This window comes from Pleurodeles waltl, chromosome 4_2, assembly GCF_031143425.1.
Source record: "Pleurodeles waltl isolate 20211129_DDA chromosome 4_2, aPleWal1.hap1.20221129, whole genome shotgun sequence".
In the NCBI taxonomy this organism is placed as follows: Eukaryota; Metazoa; Chordata; class Amphibia; order Caudata; family Salamandridae; genus Pleurodeles; species Pleurodeles waltl.
This window is the reverse complement of record NC_090443.1, coordinates 810,558,861-810,573,847: the sequence shown is the minus strand read 5'-3', so window position 1 is coordinate 810,573,847 and position 14,987 is coordinate 810,558,861. Positions and strand designations below refer to the sequence as shown.

General features: G+C 43.2%; 1 protein-coding gene across 3 annotated transcripts in view; it reads left to right on the top strand.

Moving 5' to 3' along the window:
- The window catches only part of SGIP1 (SH3GL interacting endocytic adaptor 1), a 933,552-nt gene extending 919,005 nt beyond the window's left edge, over positions 1–14,547 (top strand). For 2 of the 3 annotated variants that reach the window (XM_069232484.1, XM_069232485.1), the window contains one exon: positions 13,591–14,547. In XM_069232484.1, the coding sequence (XP_069088585.1) occupies positions 13,591–13,613 (23 nt within the window). In that variant the 3' untranslated portion in view covers positions 13,614–14,547. Of the gene's footprint in view, positions 1–6,669; positions 6,736–13,590 lie in introns of all 3 variants that reach the window. The other variant, XM_069232486.1, reaches the window with a different exon arrangement.
- Positions 14,548–14,987: the final 440 nt, after the last annotated feature.

Below are 14,987 nucleotides of genomic sequence, written 5' to 3'. Positions count from 1 at the left end.
GTTGGTAAGCTGGTCTTACGTAACTTTGCTCCAGCATCGGCGGGGTGGTTGTTGGGTACGGTGGTGCTCGGTATGTTTCTTGTAGGTGAAGTGTATGCAGTGGTGGTCGGTCCAGTGGAGTACGGTGGTGTGGTTGAAGGTGACGTTTGGCGCTTAAGGAGAAGATGGGATCAAGCGTGTGGCCGGCGATGTGGGTTGGTGTGTTAACGAGTTGTCTGAGGCCGTGGTTTGTGAGGTTGTCTATCTCTGTAGAGATGAGGAGAAGCCAGTAATCTTGTAATTCGCAAGAGCTAATAGGGGAAAATACCACCATAATCCTACCAGAAGACACTTGTAGCTGGTCCCAATTTAGTAGGGGCAGTAATTTATGTAGATGGAGAGGAATTTTCAGTTCCTCCTCCCCTCATCAGAAGATGGAAAATAAGCCTCAGCACACTGTTGCTGAGGCGGCAGGAGGTTTCCTCTCAAAATGGTGGCCACAGCAGCTCGACATGAAATGTCATGCGTTAGTATTATTCCAGAACATACACTTCACTACTTGTTCACTGTGGTAAATATCAGTTCACTTAGAAGATGGCCAGTCCATATGCCACCATTTTGTCAATCCATTCTGGGGGAAATCGCTTAGACATGTGATGCCGTGAGTCCATTGTCATCTTTTCAGTGAGCGACGGGCTTATGGCAGAGGTAACTGGAGGAAGCTAACAACCCTGATACCAAGGTATAGCTTTCGTCAGGAGAAGCAATTAACTACAACTTTGTCTTTGGCAGACGTCTGTTTCAATTAAAGCCCATTGGTATAGTTGCTCCCTTGACAGAAAGCCAAAAAATGAGGGAAGCTAAATTGAAATAGAGAATCCATTGGTTTACTGTTCAGCTTCGGTGCCCATAACAAAGCAGTACTCAGCAGAGGCGTGGCACCCTCTGCCCACTGTAAACCTCAACTCTGTACAGTAACCCTAAATAGTCATTATATACAGTGCTGAAATTAATCAGGTTTCCTACTCTGTCCTGATTCGAAGAACATTGGGTGGTCAGGTTCTAACCAATTCATTATTGCAGTCATCCTTCTTTCAAGTTAAAGTACATCATGATACATGATTACTAGCCACTTGCAAACAGAATATTCTTCAATAAAGTTGCTACGTTTATTTAGTCAGCAAAAATCTACAGTGCAAACATCTGCACCATACCCTCTGCGATAGCCCCCTCTCAGAAATGTCAGAACTGAGGATGTGGTTAAGTCACATGAGAAATAGGGGGCCTGAATAAAATTTACTATTTTCTTAGTCTGACATTTTCCAAAAATGAAACGTCTTTGCATTGTAACCTCAGGAGACGATCAAGCCTGTCTCTAAACTGGAGATTTACTGCTAGACTCTCAATTTTATAAGGGCACAGATTGACCACTACAGGAAAAGTATCCATGCCAGGCACAAATCTATGCTTCCTACTCCCAGAGAGGCTTGTGAACAGTGTGCTTTGCATTTGTTTTAGTCCCAATTGAGACGTATGTAATGTACTAAATGATTTAGGATCCCAATTTTTGTGAACTTCAGTCTGCATGTCTGCTGTTATTGCATTGTGAGTAGCATGAATTGGTAATGGCAGGTTCTACATAAAACAGTGCACAGAACATGCACAGAAGCCAGCAGTTTCTCAATAATACCCCAGAATCTTCAATCAAATTATTAATGTCATATTCAGTAAATGTCTAATATTTTTGTAGCCAGCCCTTCATAGTTGAAGACATCCAGATTTCCAATTGGCCATAGTCCAATCAAGGAGCACAAAAGCCACATTGAGGAAAGATAAGGGAAACTTCCAAGAAAATGTATTCAGTCATTCACAACAAAATCACCAGAAGTGTCCCAGTTCAGACTCTACCAACAGGATCATGATAGGATACCGCCGTTTGGCCTTTGTGTATGACCATGCTATGATCTGTACGTTCCATCTTTATAGTTTCTGACACTGATGTCAGAGAGCTGAGGCAACTAGCACTTGTAATCTCTGATGAAGCGTGGCTGTGCTGTGTTTTATGCCCTTGCCAGTGTCTTGCCTGGACATCACCGGACTGGAAGAGTACTGATCCACAGGCATCAGGAAAGGATCAGTATTTTTTTGGGAGGATTCTGTATGAGCAGATGTTGGAAGCACATATACATAGGTTATGTCCAGCGCTCTATAAACACGACTGGATATTTACATTTACTCTGCAGTTACATGGACGAGTGTTAGACCTGGCATCCTTGGCGTGGTCTCCCCTGTCTTTTTTTTTTGCTTCTGCTTCCCATGTTTTGACTGTGTGCTGGACTCTTTTTTGGTACTCTGGACACTTCACCACTGCTGACCAGTGCTAAAGTGCAAGTGCTCCTGGGTAAATGATATGTGAAATCAGCTTTTCCATGATTGGCATATTTGATTTACTAACCAGTCCCTAGTAAAGTGCACTAGAGGTGCTCAGGGCTTGTAAATCAAATGCTAATAATGGGCCTGCAGCACTGGTTGTGCCACCCACATTAGTAGCCCGGTAAACATGCCTCAGACCTGCCACTGCAGTGTCTGTGTGCAGTTTTAAACTGCCAATTCGACTTGGCAAGTTCACCCACTTGCCAGGCCCAAACCTTTCCTTTTTATACATGTAAGGTGCCCCTAAGGTAGGCCCTAGATAGCCTCATGAGCAGGGTGCAGTGTATGTTAAAGGTGGGACATGTACTGATGTGTTTTACATGTCCTAACAGTGAAATACTGCCAAATTCGGTTCTAACTCTCTCATAGGTTAACATAGGGGCTGCATTTAAATATTCTTAAAGTACAGATTCCCTTTGAGAGCAGATGGAGATGTGTAGGTTGGTGTCTCTGAACTCAATTTTTTTAAATACATTTTTTAGTGAAGTTGGTTTTTAGATTTAGTTTGAAAATGCAACTTTTAGAAAGTAAGCATTTTCTTGCTTTAACCATTCTGTGACTCTGCCTGTTTGTGGATTGCCTGCCGGGGTCAGACTGGCAGTTTGGCTGTTTGTGAATCTCCTCTAGATAGTAACACAAAGGGAGCTTGGGTGTAGCCTGCATATCCTGATGAGCCATCTGAGCTAGAGTGGAAGGAGGAGTGGTCACTTACACCTGAATGGGCTGTGCCTGCCCTCACACAATAGTCTCCAACCCTTGGGGTGTGTCTGGGGCAAGGCAGCATCCTGTAAACAACAGAGACTTTCCTATGAAGTTTGCCTACTTCAAAGGCAGAAAGGGGTATAAGTAGTGGACCCAAAACCCCAGACTTTAGATTTCTTCAAGGTCACTTCTGGATTCAAGAGGAACCTCTGCCAAGGAGAAGAGCTGAGAAGTGCTGCCCCTGCCTGTGACTGTGCTTTGTTGGGCTATCCTGCAGTTGCTGCTTCTGCCTGTGAAAGGGGACAAAGACTGGGCTTTGTTGTGCATTCTTGCTTGAGCTGAATCTCCAAGGGCTTGGACTGAGCTTGCCCCCTGTTCTGAAGTCTCAGGGCTATCAAAGACTTCCTCTGCCAGCACCTGGACTCTCAGCTGAGACTCCTGCGCTGCCAGTCCCTGGACCCATGAAAGGAGAAGCTGGTGGAAAACCAAGAAACTCCAAAGAAAGCGAGTTTGGACGACTCCGGACCGTCGCTGAATCCCATGAAGCCGCCTGCAACTGAAGCTGTGGTCCTCGCTAGAGGGTGACAACCTCGCTGGCCCGATGCCGCTGCATCCTCGCTGAATTCCGTAACTCTGAGGAAGTCACCAGGTCGTGACCGCCGGACATTGACTCCGCTGGAAGTGCGCGGATCCAACGTTTCGCACCGACGCTGCCTCATCTCCACAGCTGTGCAGCAAGGACCCAATGCCTCTTTGTGAAGCCTTAGCTCCGCAGCACCAGAGCCGACGCTGCCTCGATCCCCGACTCTGTGCACCAGCTTATTTCCTCATTTTTCACAAGGTAATGTACCTGTGTGACTGTGACAGGTGCCTGCGTCTGATTGTTGGGAACGACTCAGTCATGACGCCGTGATCTCACCTAATCAAAGCATTTGTGTTTCTAAGCTCTATTTTTGGGTTAAATCTTTAAAACATAAGTTGATTTGTGTATGTTGGACGTTTGTTGTTTTGGTCTTGTGTTCAGATAAATGTTGGCTATTTTTCTAACCTGGTGTTGTCATTTTCTAGTGTTTTTCCCTATATTACTGTGCATGTTGATACAAATACTCTAGACACTGTCTCTGGTTGAAGCCTTTCTGCTCGTGCCAAGCTACCAAAGGGGTGAGCGTGGGTTAACTAGGTGTGTTTCTCTTTTGCCCTGCTTAGAGTGAGGGTGTTTGCTTGGACAGGGGTTAACTTGACCGCCACCCAAAGACCCCATTTCTAACGACGAGATATAATGTACAATTTCACAGTAAATTGTTCAAAATCTGTACCTTTTTGGAATGCAGCATTTACTAGCAGTCTGGTCATGAAGAAAGTAAATTGAATGTGAGGACTGGCAGATGCAAGAAAGTAAAGGTAATGTATGTACGGAAATATTATTTTCTAGGCTATAGGTTCAGAAATCACCTGAGATAACTACCTGTAACAAGTCAACAACTGATAAAACTTACAGGGACAATTGTCCTTTCTGGAGACTGATTAGAAAATTGAATGTAAACCTTCTAGATCTCCTACAGGTCTGAAAATAACACAGTACTCCCGAACATAATTTAGCAGTCGGAAAATTGGGGCCCATTTTCATGGAATTTGATTGAGGCATATAAATACTTGTTGAACTGAAAGCCTAAACAAAAAGATGACTTCACAACTGAAGTTAAAAAAAGTGTTCTTGGTATGAAGATATCACATTTCAAGCATTAAGCAAGTCAGAAATCAGAGTGCATAAATTCTTAAATAAAAACTCATTCAAATTTTGGAATAACCGGTACATTCGAGTTCTAGGTGAGGGAAGCTTTATTACGGTACACTAAAATCGGATGCATAGATACAAAAAACAAACATATAAAATCAGCAATCTAGCAGATTTACGCCCTATGAACTGTTTAAAACTTCGTACTGACATGATTTAAAAGAGAATGTGTGGCATATTTACAGTTTCTAAAACACATATAGAAAGTTGTGGTTCATACTTAAGCATCGGGTCTGGCATTTAAAATTGTATAGTTTTTTAAATTGTCTAAAGTACATGGTGAAAAAAAGTTCAGTTTATAATTGAACAACAGTTCTGTCTGTGTGTTTTCGGACATTCAGCAGACATGATAGCGAAAGACAAGCCTTAGAGTTGATGTCATAACTTCTGTTTATCCATGCAAATGGTAAGGTTTTTGTGTCAGTTCGTTGCTAACAACCTGTATTTGATATATCTGGCCACAGCCTGAGCAGGCAGAAACTGACAGCATGACGACATATACAAATGATGTATTGAATGAAGATATGCCATAATAGAAGTCTGAGCTCAGTGCATAGACGGGGGCAGGTGCATAAGAGATGCTCCACAGTCTGAGTATTATGAGCACAGTCAACCTTTTTGTAAAACTAGCCTCTCAACCCATTTGGGCAAGAAGTTATGCGAAAGCAAGCTGCATTTACGGGTTGATGACCAGCTATGCATGTAGTCATGGCTCATGGGGGTTACAGGGAGCGGAGCAGCATGCGGGGTGGGGGGGGGGGAGATCAATAACATTAAATAAAATATATTTTTTTTTAAACTTACCACTGTGCAGGCCAATCCTGGCAGTGCTCAAAGCAGCGTTGGGATTGGCTGGGAGCACCCAGCTAGGGCGCTCCCAGGCAGGGGACTCTGTGCCTGCTCTCGCCAGCCCAGCAACACAGTGCTAGGCTGGAGAGAGCACAGTGCGCATGTGTGTTTGGCCTGCCTGAGGCAGCCGGCCATACATACATGCGCACTGAGGGGAGTGCACAGTGCACTCCCCTCAGTGCTCGTCATCCCCAATGCCCCGCCACTTTAACAATAAAAGGATAATAAACTCAGTTTATTATTCTTCCATTGGTAAAGGATTTGCAGCACTTGCTGCTGGTAGAGGGCAGCGCTCCTCCGCCATAGCATAGGAGCCATTGCATGCATGGCTTCTTTTACTGACGCCGTGTTTGCCTTACAAGTTATTTTACCACCTTGTTGAGCTGCTTCTTGAAGAGTGTATGTGTCATGTTCAATCTATATATCTTTGACGCCATCCAACTTCAGGGTAGTATTCTGAACATGGGATCAGGTGTTTTTAAGGTTGAGCTTGCAAGCGATCTGGCCTGGTGTAATCTCTCTGTGGGCTTTTAACCACACCGACTCTTGCTTTTCGTTTTTTGCTGTGCTTGTTTTAAATGCTTCATTTCTATTTGCGCATATTGTGAAATGTCCCAACCTTTGTGTGCTGAGTTCCCTGCCAAAGGTGATGTCACTAAGTGAACATTTTTGCTGGCCATCACTGTCACACTTCCTCCTGTTACAGCGTGTGATGGCCCCTCCTCCAGTTTCGGTTTGCCTTTCATCCCAGCTGCGATCCTTGCTAGACATTCATGCAGGGAGCCAATTTAACTCTTGCGCTCATGGCTGTTGTGGCACTTTGATTTGACTTGTTTCTCTCTGGCATCCTGTCGACCACCCATCCCCCTCCCTAATTCGGTATTCCTCTCCATGTGTCCGCCTCCCTTTAGCTCCGCCCCTGGCATCTCGCAGTGCACACAGAGTTTCAGTGAGCGGAAAGGGGAACACCTAAGCAAGTAAGTGTAGCGCATGCCAGAAACTCATCGAGCACTTTAGAACTCTGTGTTTACCGAACGCTATATATCAACGCTGTGGTGATGTTTGTCTGGCGCTAAAGTGCAGAGCCAAAACTTTCCCTTCAAATTCACTGACTCAGTTTATGTTTTAGAAGGTCACACCAGTAAGTGGATTTTTTAACCAAGGATTAGCGTATCAGAGCCTGCAAATTATTAACAGTCCAGAGCGATGTGTCTCAGAAACCTCATCAGGGGTACTGAGCGCTATATAAAATAAATAAAGTGTAATATGGGCACCTACTGTTCAGCACATGGAACTGCAGCGCTAAAACCTAAGCGTGCACTATAGTCACATTTACAGGATTGGGCACTATACTTGTAAACTTGTAATCATTTCACTCCAGAAGCGCATGCCCCACATCTGTGCATTCATTTCGCACGTGCAGTACAGTGCACAATATCTGTCAACTGTTTCACTCTTTGTGCAGATAGGCCTGTGCAGGCGGTCAGTTTTGTATAGTACAGGAAGCTATATCTTCAGTTACTTCACTAGCATGCAGTGCAGAGTGCTATATCTATGCACAATTAACCCCCGCTCCCCCTCCCCAATATAGTAGAAGAATATGCATAGGCAAGACTGATCACGAAGAGTCAAGGAATTCATGACGCTACATCTGTGCATTTTTGGCGCTATACTTTTTAAATGAGACAACCATTCGTACAAAGTGCTGTTAGCAGATCAGCTGGAGGAATCATCCAGTAAAGTAAGCACTGGCAAAGCCAGATGTGATTCGTTCAAGCGCGCCTAAAGTTTGCTGCTGATAGAACCTGAAGAGAGCACCACAGCAGACAGAGTCTACCACATACTGTGTACTGGAGATATGTTCAGACTTAGTTCATTTCGGCGTGCTGCGGGTGTGGTTTCAGGGAGAAGCTCCCTTTTTCAGCTTTCTAGAGATGAGCAGGGTGTGCTCCAGCTGACCAGTTCTACAGGGCACAATGCTTTTGTAATCGTGAGGTTAAAACACAAACATATCAGACACAGGCAGCTTGAGGCACAAGTATAAGACTATCTGGCTGCTTCCCACGGAGGCTACCAGTTTCTGTGTTTTTAATTCCCTCTATTTTCATTTAGTGTTGAATGTTACCCACCCACCTGTCAGTGATCAGTATGGTGTGACCAACATAAGAGAAACATGCCTACCTGTGCATTCTTTTAATTTCTTTATACATTCTTTCTGTTTTTTAGGGTTGAGCGCGCAAGCACTCTGGCCTGTTGTAATCTATCTGTGGGCTTTTAACCACACCCACTTTTACTATTCGTTCTTTGTTGTGCTTGTTTTAAATGCTTAATTTTTATTGGTGCATTTTTTGAAATGTCCCTCCTTTATGTGTTTACTTCCCTCCTAGGCGATTTCACGAGGTGAACATTTTTGTTGGCTATCATACTACATCACGCTGGTGATGGCCCCTCCAACGCTTTGTTTGCCTTTCATCCCAGCCATGATCCTTTCTAGACATTCACGCAGTGAGCCAACAACTCTTGCGCTCACGGCGGCCGTGGCGCTTTGGATTGACTTGCCAATGTCAACTGTTTTACTTTTCATTTTCAGTTTATGTGGCAAGAGTAGTTCAGTTAGGAATTTACAACACTAATAGCGTAAACGCAAGACCCATTGCATTGAAAATGCTTGTTCTTAGTGGATTCAACGGAGTTCATTTCGTCCCAAATGAAATGCTTTAGAGTTGTAGTTTGAGCAGTTTTTATGGTGTGCGCGTAATTTAGATAGGCTGTCTTTTCCTCCAAGTGTTTTTCTGTTAAATAAAATTTGAGCATATCTATGCAGCAGATTGGTTTGAGGTAACCTGAATAGAGAACGGTATATTTAACTTTGGGTGTTGTTCTAGAAGGAACCAAATTTCTCAGGAAAGGCTAAGGTGTGCTGTATGGATGGTGGGGATACGTTTTGCTTTTATTAAATCTGGTTCAGAAGTGATTCAAATGCGAACAGCAAAGAAGCATTTTTCACTTTCAGTGTGTTAAGATGTTGGAAGTATCCCACCACCTATATATTCTGCCACACCGCATGGTACCGCCAGGTACATGGCATTTCTCCATGTACCAGGCTCATTGTTGTCTTTTTCCCCCAAAATTACTATATTTATTTTAGCACAGTTTACAAACCTTTTATTTGCTTTGCAGTAGTTTGTGATCGTATTGAATAAACCCTGTAGGCCAACCCCAGATTGCTTCAGCTGTACCACGTCATCACATTATAGTAAAGATGTAGTTAGTTAAGAACCTATATGTTCAAGTATACTTTATTTTGATGGATATTTCTTCTTTAGACTATCCCCAGGCACCAGCCTGGATTTGAAAGATTTTTTAGCATAGACTCTCTGTGCCAATAGGTGGCATCATGCTACTCTGCATAAGCCCCATACAAGCTCACTGATGTTAGTTCCTTTTGTGATTTATTTTTTGTTTTTCTGTCAAATATGCTTTTCCTGTGTGCAAGGGAACATGTCACCCACCAATATACAGAGTTTAAATCTTGAAGGACTGTCATAGGCAGATGTCTTTGACAGATCCCCAAGAGTTGTCTATGGTTTTTTGGATTCAAACTCAAAGTTTTGCGGAGAGTGTGCCCTCATGAATCCAGTGGGAATCCCGGGACACTAAGTCAAGCTGAACACTTCAGGAAGTCATACAAGCCGAACTGATGCGAAGTTCAGAGTGCAGACCCATTCCTGCTCTCAAGCCTGCTCCTGTGACCAGTCTTCATTGAGGTCCAAGACTTCAAACTAAGTCCAACTGTGGTGGCATGCAGGGCAAAAAACAATGGGTTGGGATATGGCCCGAGCAATTGTCATTGACTGAGATTAATTCAAGCAATATATTCACCACCTTGTTTTTGTTACCCAAAGTCCATGAAAGAGCACAAGAAAGCAAAGTGGGGCTTTTCCTAGTCTCGCCACTCTTTCTGAAAAGTCACAAGGCTGACAAGGTGTCACTGCCAATCCATGCCGAGGAGCTAATTCCACAGTTCTGATTCAGGAAGGATCTGGTCTAGCAGTTTCGTTTGGACTGTTTTCATTAGAGCAGGTTCAAGAATGATTTGCATACGGCTGGGTTCAAACTGAGGTGGCATGGTGGGTAGAAAATGATAGTTTGGGATGTGGCCTGAGCAATTGCCAGTGGCTGAAATTATTTCAAGCATTCCATCACCTTTTTTTTGTTTCCCTAAATCCATGAAAGAGCACAAGAAAGCAAAGCGCAGCTCTTCCCAGTCTCGCCACTCTTTCTGAGAAGTTCCCAGGTCGATCGAGGAGCTGATTCCACAGCTGATCCGTCTCCATGCACACCAAATTTCTGGGTCTGTCTGCAAAGTTGCAGAGAATTGAGGCATTCTAGGAAGCCATGTTGTGAATATTTGCCACCCTACTGGCTCCCTCTGTTGCGCCATCGGGCCCCAAGGACTCACGGAGGCTTTCTGCCAAGTTAGCGTTGACTCATCCATCCTCAGCTGAGATCAGGTTTAGCTTTAACTTGAGAGCAGATTGCTTACCCAACGCCAAGACCCATGACAGTTCCTGCCACATCAAACCTGGCTGGATGACACCAGAGAAAGATGCAGTTGATATTGTCCTGTACGGCTCTGAACCTAATTCTCTTGACTATGGCAGATGTCATGCCCTTGAACTGTTCTGGAAGAACCTGCTAGAGGCAAGTGGATTGGACAAGTCCCCTGACATGGGGCTGAACTCTCCCTCTGGGCCTTCTACAGAAGAGGCATTCTCGTTTGCTCTAGTCATCAGATGAGCAGGTGAGGTCTTGGACCTACAGTTGCCTTCTATTGCAACTTCTTCACGTATTGCAACCTGTCTAGACTTTGTCTGAACCCTTGCTACCATTTCAGGAATCCCTGACAGAACTCTAATGGGTACATGGGCTAAGCCTGATTCCTGTCTACCTGTGAATAGACAGGCAGCACAGCACCAAAGATGCGCTTTGAATGACTATGCTTTCACGAGGAAGCAACTTACTCCTGAGAGCTTGGTAGTTCAGGATGTGATTAGCACAATTAATCCCAACTCATTACCCTTACCCCTCCCCCTAAAACAGAGTTGGAGAGGATTGAGGCATTCAGGACACAGATGTTCTCCTTGGTTAGCCTCACCCCTCAGTCAGTCAGAGCCAGCTGCTTGTTCGGTATGTGCTCTCATGCAGTATGGGACATGGTGCAGAGATTATGCTGGCTTTCCCAGAGAAATTCTGTGCCAATCTGGCACAACCTATTCAGAACGGTCAGGATGAAGCAAAATATTTCATAGCATCAGGACTGGACATAAATGACTGCTTAGTGAGAGCAGTCGGGGCTAGGGTGGTGCTCCGAATCCATGGCCTTCTCGGGTGACAATCTGGCATCAGTAGTGGATATGCCTTTTGATGGGTCTCGCCGGTTTGACCAGCTACAAGGAAAAAGCCACAGCAAACTCCTTCAGTCTCTTCATGTCCACCCTGCAATATCCTCAACAGTTTTGCCCCTTTCAACGCCTCACCAGGTGTTTTGCATATCAGCAACACTGAGGCACCATATCTTAGCAACAGGCATGCCAGGGTTCAGGGATCCAACAGACAACGTCCTGGTCAGCAGGGTCAGTGAACCTCTCAGTGCTCACTCTGGCAGCAGCTTTCAAACTGTGTTAGTTTGCTCTTAGTAGCACATAACCTCCCAACAGCTGGCAGAATCAGTTATTTTCTCCATGGGTGGCTGGCCATAACCTCTGACTGGGAGATAAAATAACCAAACTATGCCCTGCTATTGCTTTCTGACCCACTGCATCTTCCACCCACATCAGACTAACTTGTCCATTGTGCTGCAGGGAGTACAGGCTGTTTTGGTCAAAGGACCCTTCAAGAGATTCAGATTTCCTGTTGTGATGTGATTTTTTTAAAGGTTTAATTCATATGTTTCCTCCTAAGCCCTTTGTGATACCACAGTGGGATCTTAATTTGGTCCTTACTTTTCTTATGTGCACCCTTTATGCGTTGATGCACAGTTGCCCACTAAGTCTTTTAGCGCAAGACATAATAACTTCAGCTGTTCACATGAGTAAGCTTCAGGCTTCAGGTCCAGCCGGCCTACAATACCTTCTTTCAGGACAGACTGACGCCAAGGACTACAATGCTATTCTACCAAAGTTTTTGTCTTCCTTTCATGTAAGACAGTCCATCACAATCCCAACATTCTTTGCTCCACTTCAGGCCTTGAAAGACGAGAAACTCCATTGATAGGACCCCAAAAAAGCACTTCGTTTTACATTGATCACACCAAGGACCATTGGGGAGACTGTTAGTGCTTTAAGGCTTTATCTGGAGCAATGAAAGGCAAGGCAGTGCAGAAAAGAACTTTTTTTCTCGGTGGATAGTCCTCTGCATTGAAATCTGCTGTGCTCTGGCTATGAAGCAGCCTTCTTCAGGTTTGAGGGCCTTGTCCACAGGGCCAAGGCTGCTAATACTACACTGAAACCCAGGGTGCCTATCCTTGACACTTGCCGGGACACAGCATGGGCTGCAGTACACCCATTCACGAAGCACTAAAGCTTTGACAGCCAGGTCTGAAAGAAAGGTCATTTTAGCAGTTTGAGCTATTGCACAGACCCACCACCTGGGGTAGTACTGCTTTGCTTTCTATTCTAAAAGTGAGGATCCTATGGTTAAAAGAGCGTGCTAATTACCTTCAGTAACTTTGCCTGGTGGATACTCGTATCTAACAGCAGATTCCTCATTGCCCTCTCATCTCCCCATTCTGTAGAATGATCTTTTTTCCATCTGAAAAGGCCTCAAATTAGTGATCTGCACACTACATAGATAATTATGTTTGGGCACTGTGTCCAGGGTTGTGGACAGTGTCACAAAAGAAACTGACATCAGCACACTTGGGTGGCACTTATACGCAGCTCTAACCATCACTTCCGGGACGGAATGGGGTCAGTGAGGAACCACATACCATTATCTATTGGCATGCAGGAGCGATGGTGTAAAATCTTCTGCATCCACTCTGGAGCCTGGGGATATTCTAACAGCGAGGAATCTGCAGCTGGATAGAGTATCCACTAGGAAGAGTATTACCAAAGGTAAGTAACTTGTTCATCTTGAAAGACCATAATATATCAGTGATGCAGCTACTATTTAGTAATCAGTAGCCAGGGCCTTAAACCAATACCGAGACCTTTGCACAGGTTGGTAAAACAATGCGTCCTTCACAGATCAGATGAGACAACTAACGACCACCATGTGGAAGTCTTTTTTTGGGTGGGTTTCGGGGGAGGGCTCACTTCCTGACATATTTCATCAGCATGCCTATGTGGTAACAGGTACTGAAACATAAAAGTACAAGATAAATACGGAACTTATCTAGATAAAATATTAAGATCAAATGCCCTTTTAAAAGCAATTTCTGGTTGTCTGACGTAAGTTCTGCTACCAACCCATTGTACTCGTTCAAAACACAACTAGTAGATTCCTCTTTGAAAAATGTCATCTCTGTTCATAATTTTTCACTGCATATGTTTTCCTCATAAATCTTATTTCAGTAAGTTTCACAGGAGAGTCATGTAAACTTAAAACAAATTATAATGTTCTCAAGAGTATTTCCACAAATAGATATGACTTTAAGATTTTATTTTTAGGAGCAATATTTAAGGTTTTAAGGATGTTTGTTACATAAACTAATTTTACATGTTTGTGCAGATATTTTTCAAGTAGATGTGAACATATTTGTCAGCGAAGTCATTTAAAAAAAAAAAAAATCTCTACTAAGGTGTAACCTACATTTTCTATTTTTACAGGAAAATACCTGGCTGATATCTGATATGCCATGTGGTTATGGAAACCTTGGTCAACGAGAGGAATGCTGTACATTTTGTTATGGTTTTGAGGAAATGAACTGAGTTCTGTATTTGGGGCATTGCTGTTGAAAGTGTTTCAATTACTTTCAGCATTTTTCCTCAGAAGTCCACTGTGGCCCCGTCCTACAGTATTTACGACTAGATGTAACATTGTTAATGGTTTTAAAATGTAATTATTGTATTTGTATATTGTACTCATTACAGTAAGGCTGTATTTTGGCAGTTATACCCTTGAGTTTTAGCATTTTACCATTCATGAAATGGGTGTAATTTAAATTGTGGTATATAAATTTATCAGTAGTTCAGTTGAATGGCACAATGCTTTGGGAGATAGTTTACATTTTGTGAATACATACACTTAAATAAAATATTGATTACTGTTATGGGGGTGCCTAATATATAACAGGCTAGGTGGAACATGTGGTAAGAAAATTTCATTTTACATGTCCAGGAAGTGTGCATCGGAAAAAATGTTCTAACTCTGAGATTAACTGATTGAAATCAACACAACGTAAGCACCGGAGGGACTTGTATGCAACTGGAGGACTTTATTCAATGAGCATTCTCAAAACTGCACACACCTTTTTTACTTTAAGACAATGGTGCATATACCCTCATTTGGAGACTCCAATACTGCTATATCACGGTGCACGGTCACAGACATATTTTTCTTCTATTAATTACACAACGGATTGTGTTTTTTTCAGGATGTTTTTTTGCCACACTTTACCTTGGTGGATGATATTGAAGTACAGTTTATTGCCCTGTGCTATCCCAGCTATCAGTCGGGGAATGCCATGAAAATGCTTATTTTGCACATATGATCTTATTTTCTTGAAATCCAAAAACGACATATGTTAGTTTAAAAATGTAAAATTATAATTTGTATTGAAATAAGGTTTGTCTATTTATAGTTTTCAAACTCGATAAATGTGAAAGTTCTGAAGTAAACCATCTCTATTCCATTGCTTTAAGTAATTATGCACACACTTGGCTTGTATTGACACCATGTTTCCACTGATGCATATTTCAAACTTTGCCCTGTGGGAGTTTTGCTCCAGCAATATGATCCTCTGATCAAAAAGTTTCTTTCATTTAGCTTGTGGGTTTTAATGAACTGAGGGTGATATTGAATACTGTGAATGCTTATGGTTCGAAATTGCACCTTTATTGATCGTAGTCATTCGTGTCTTAAGGAGTAACTTGTCTTGTTTCCATAATGCAAATGACTAGTAGCACGGGTAAGACCAACTGGCAATAATTTCTCGATCTTCGCCTACCAGTCCTTAATTTTGAATTAGTAATTTCATAATTGTACAGTAGGTGACATAGGGACA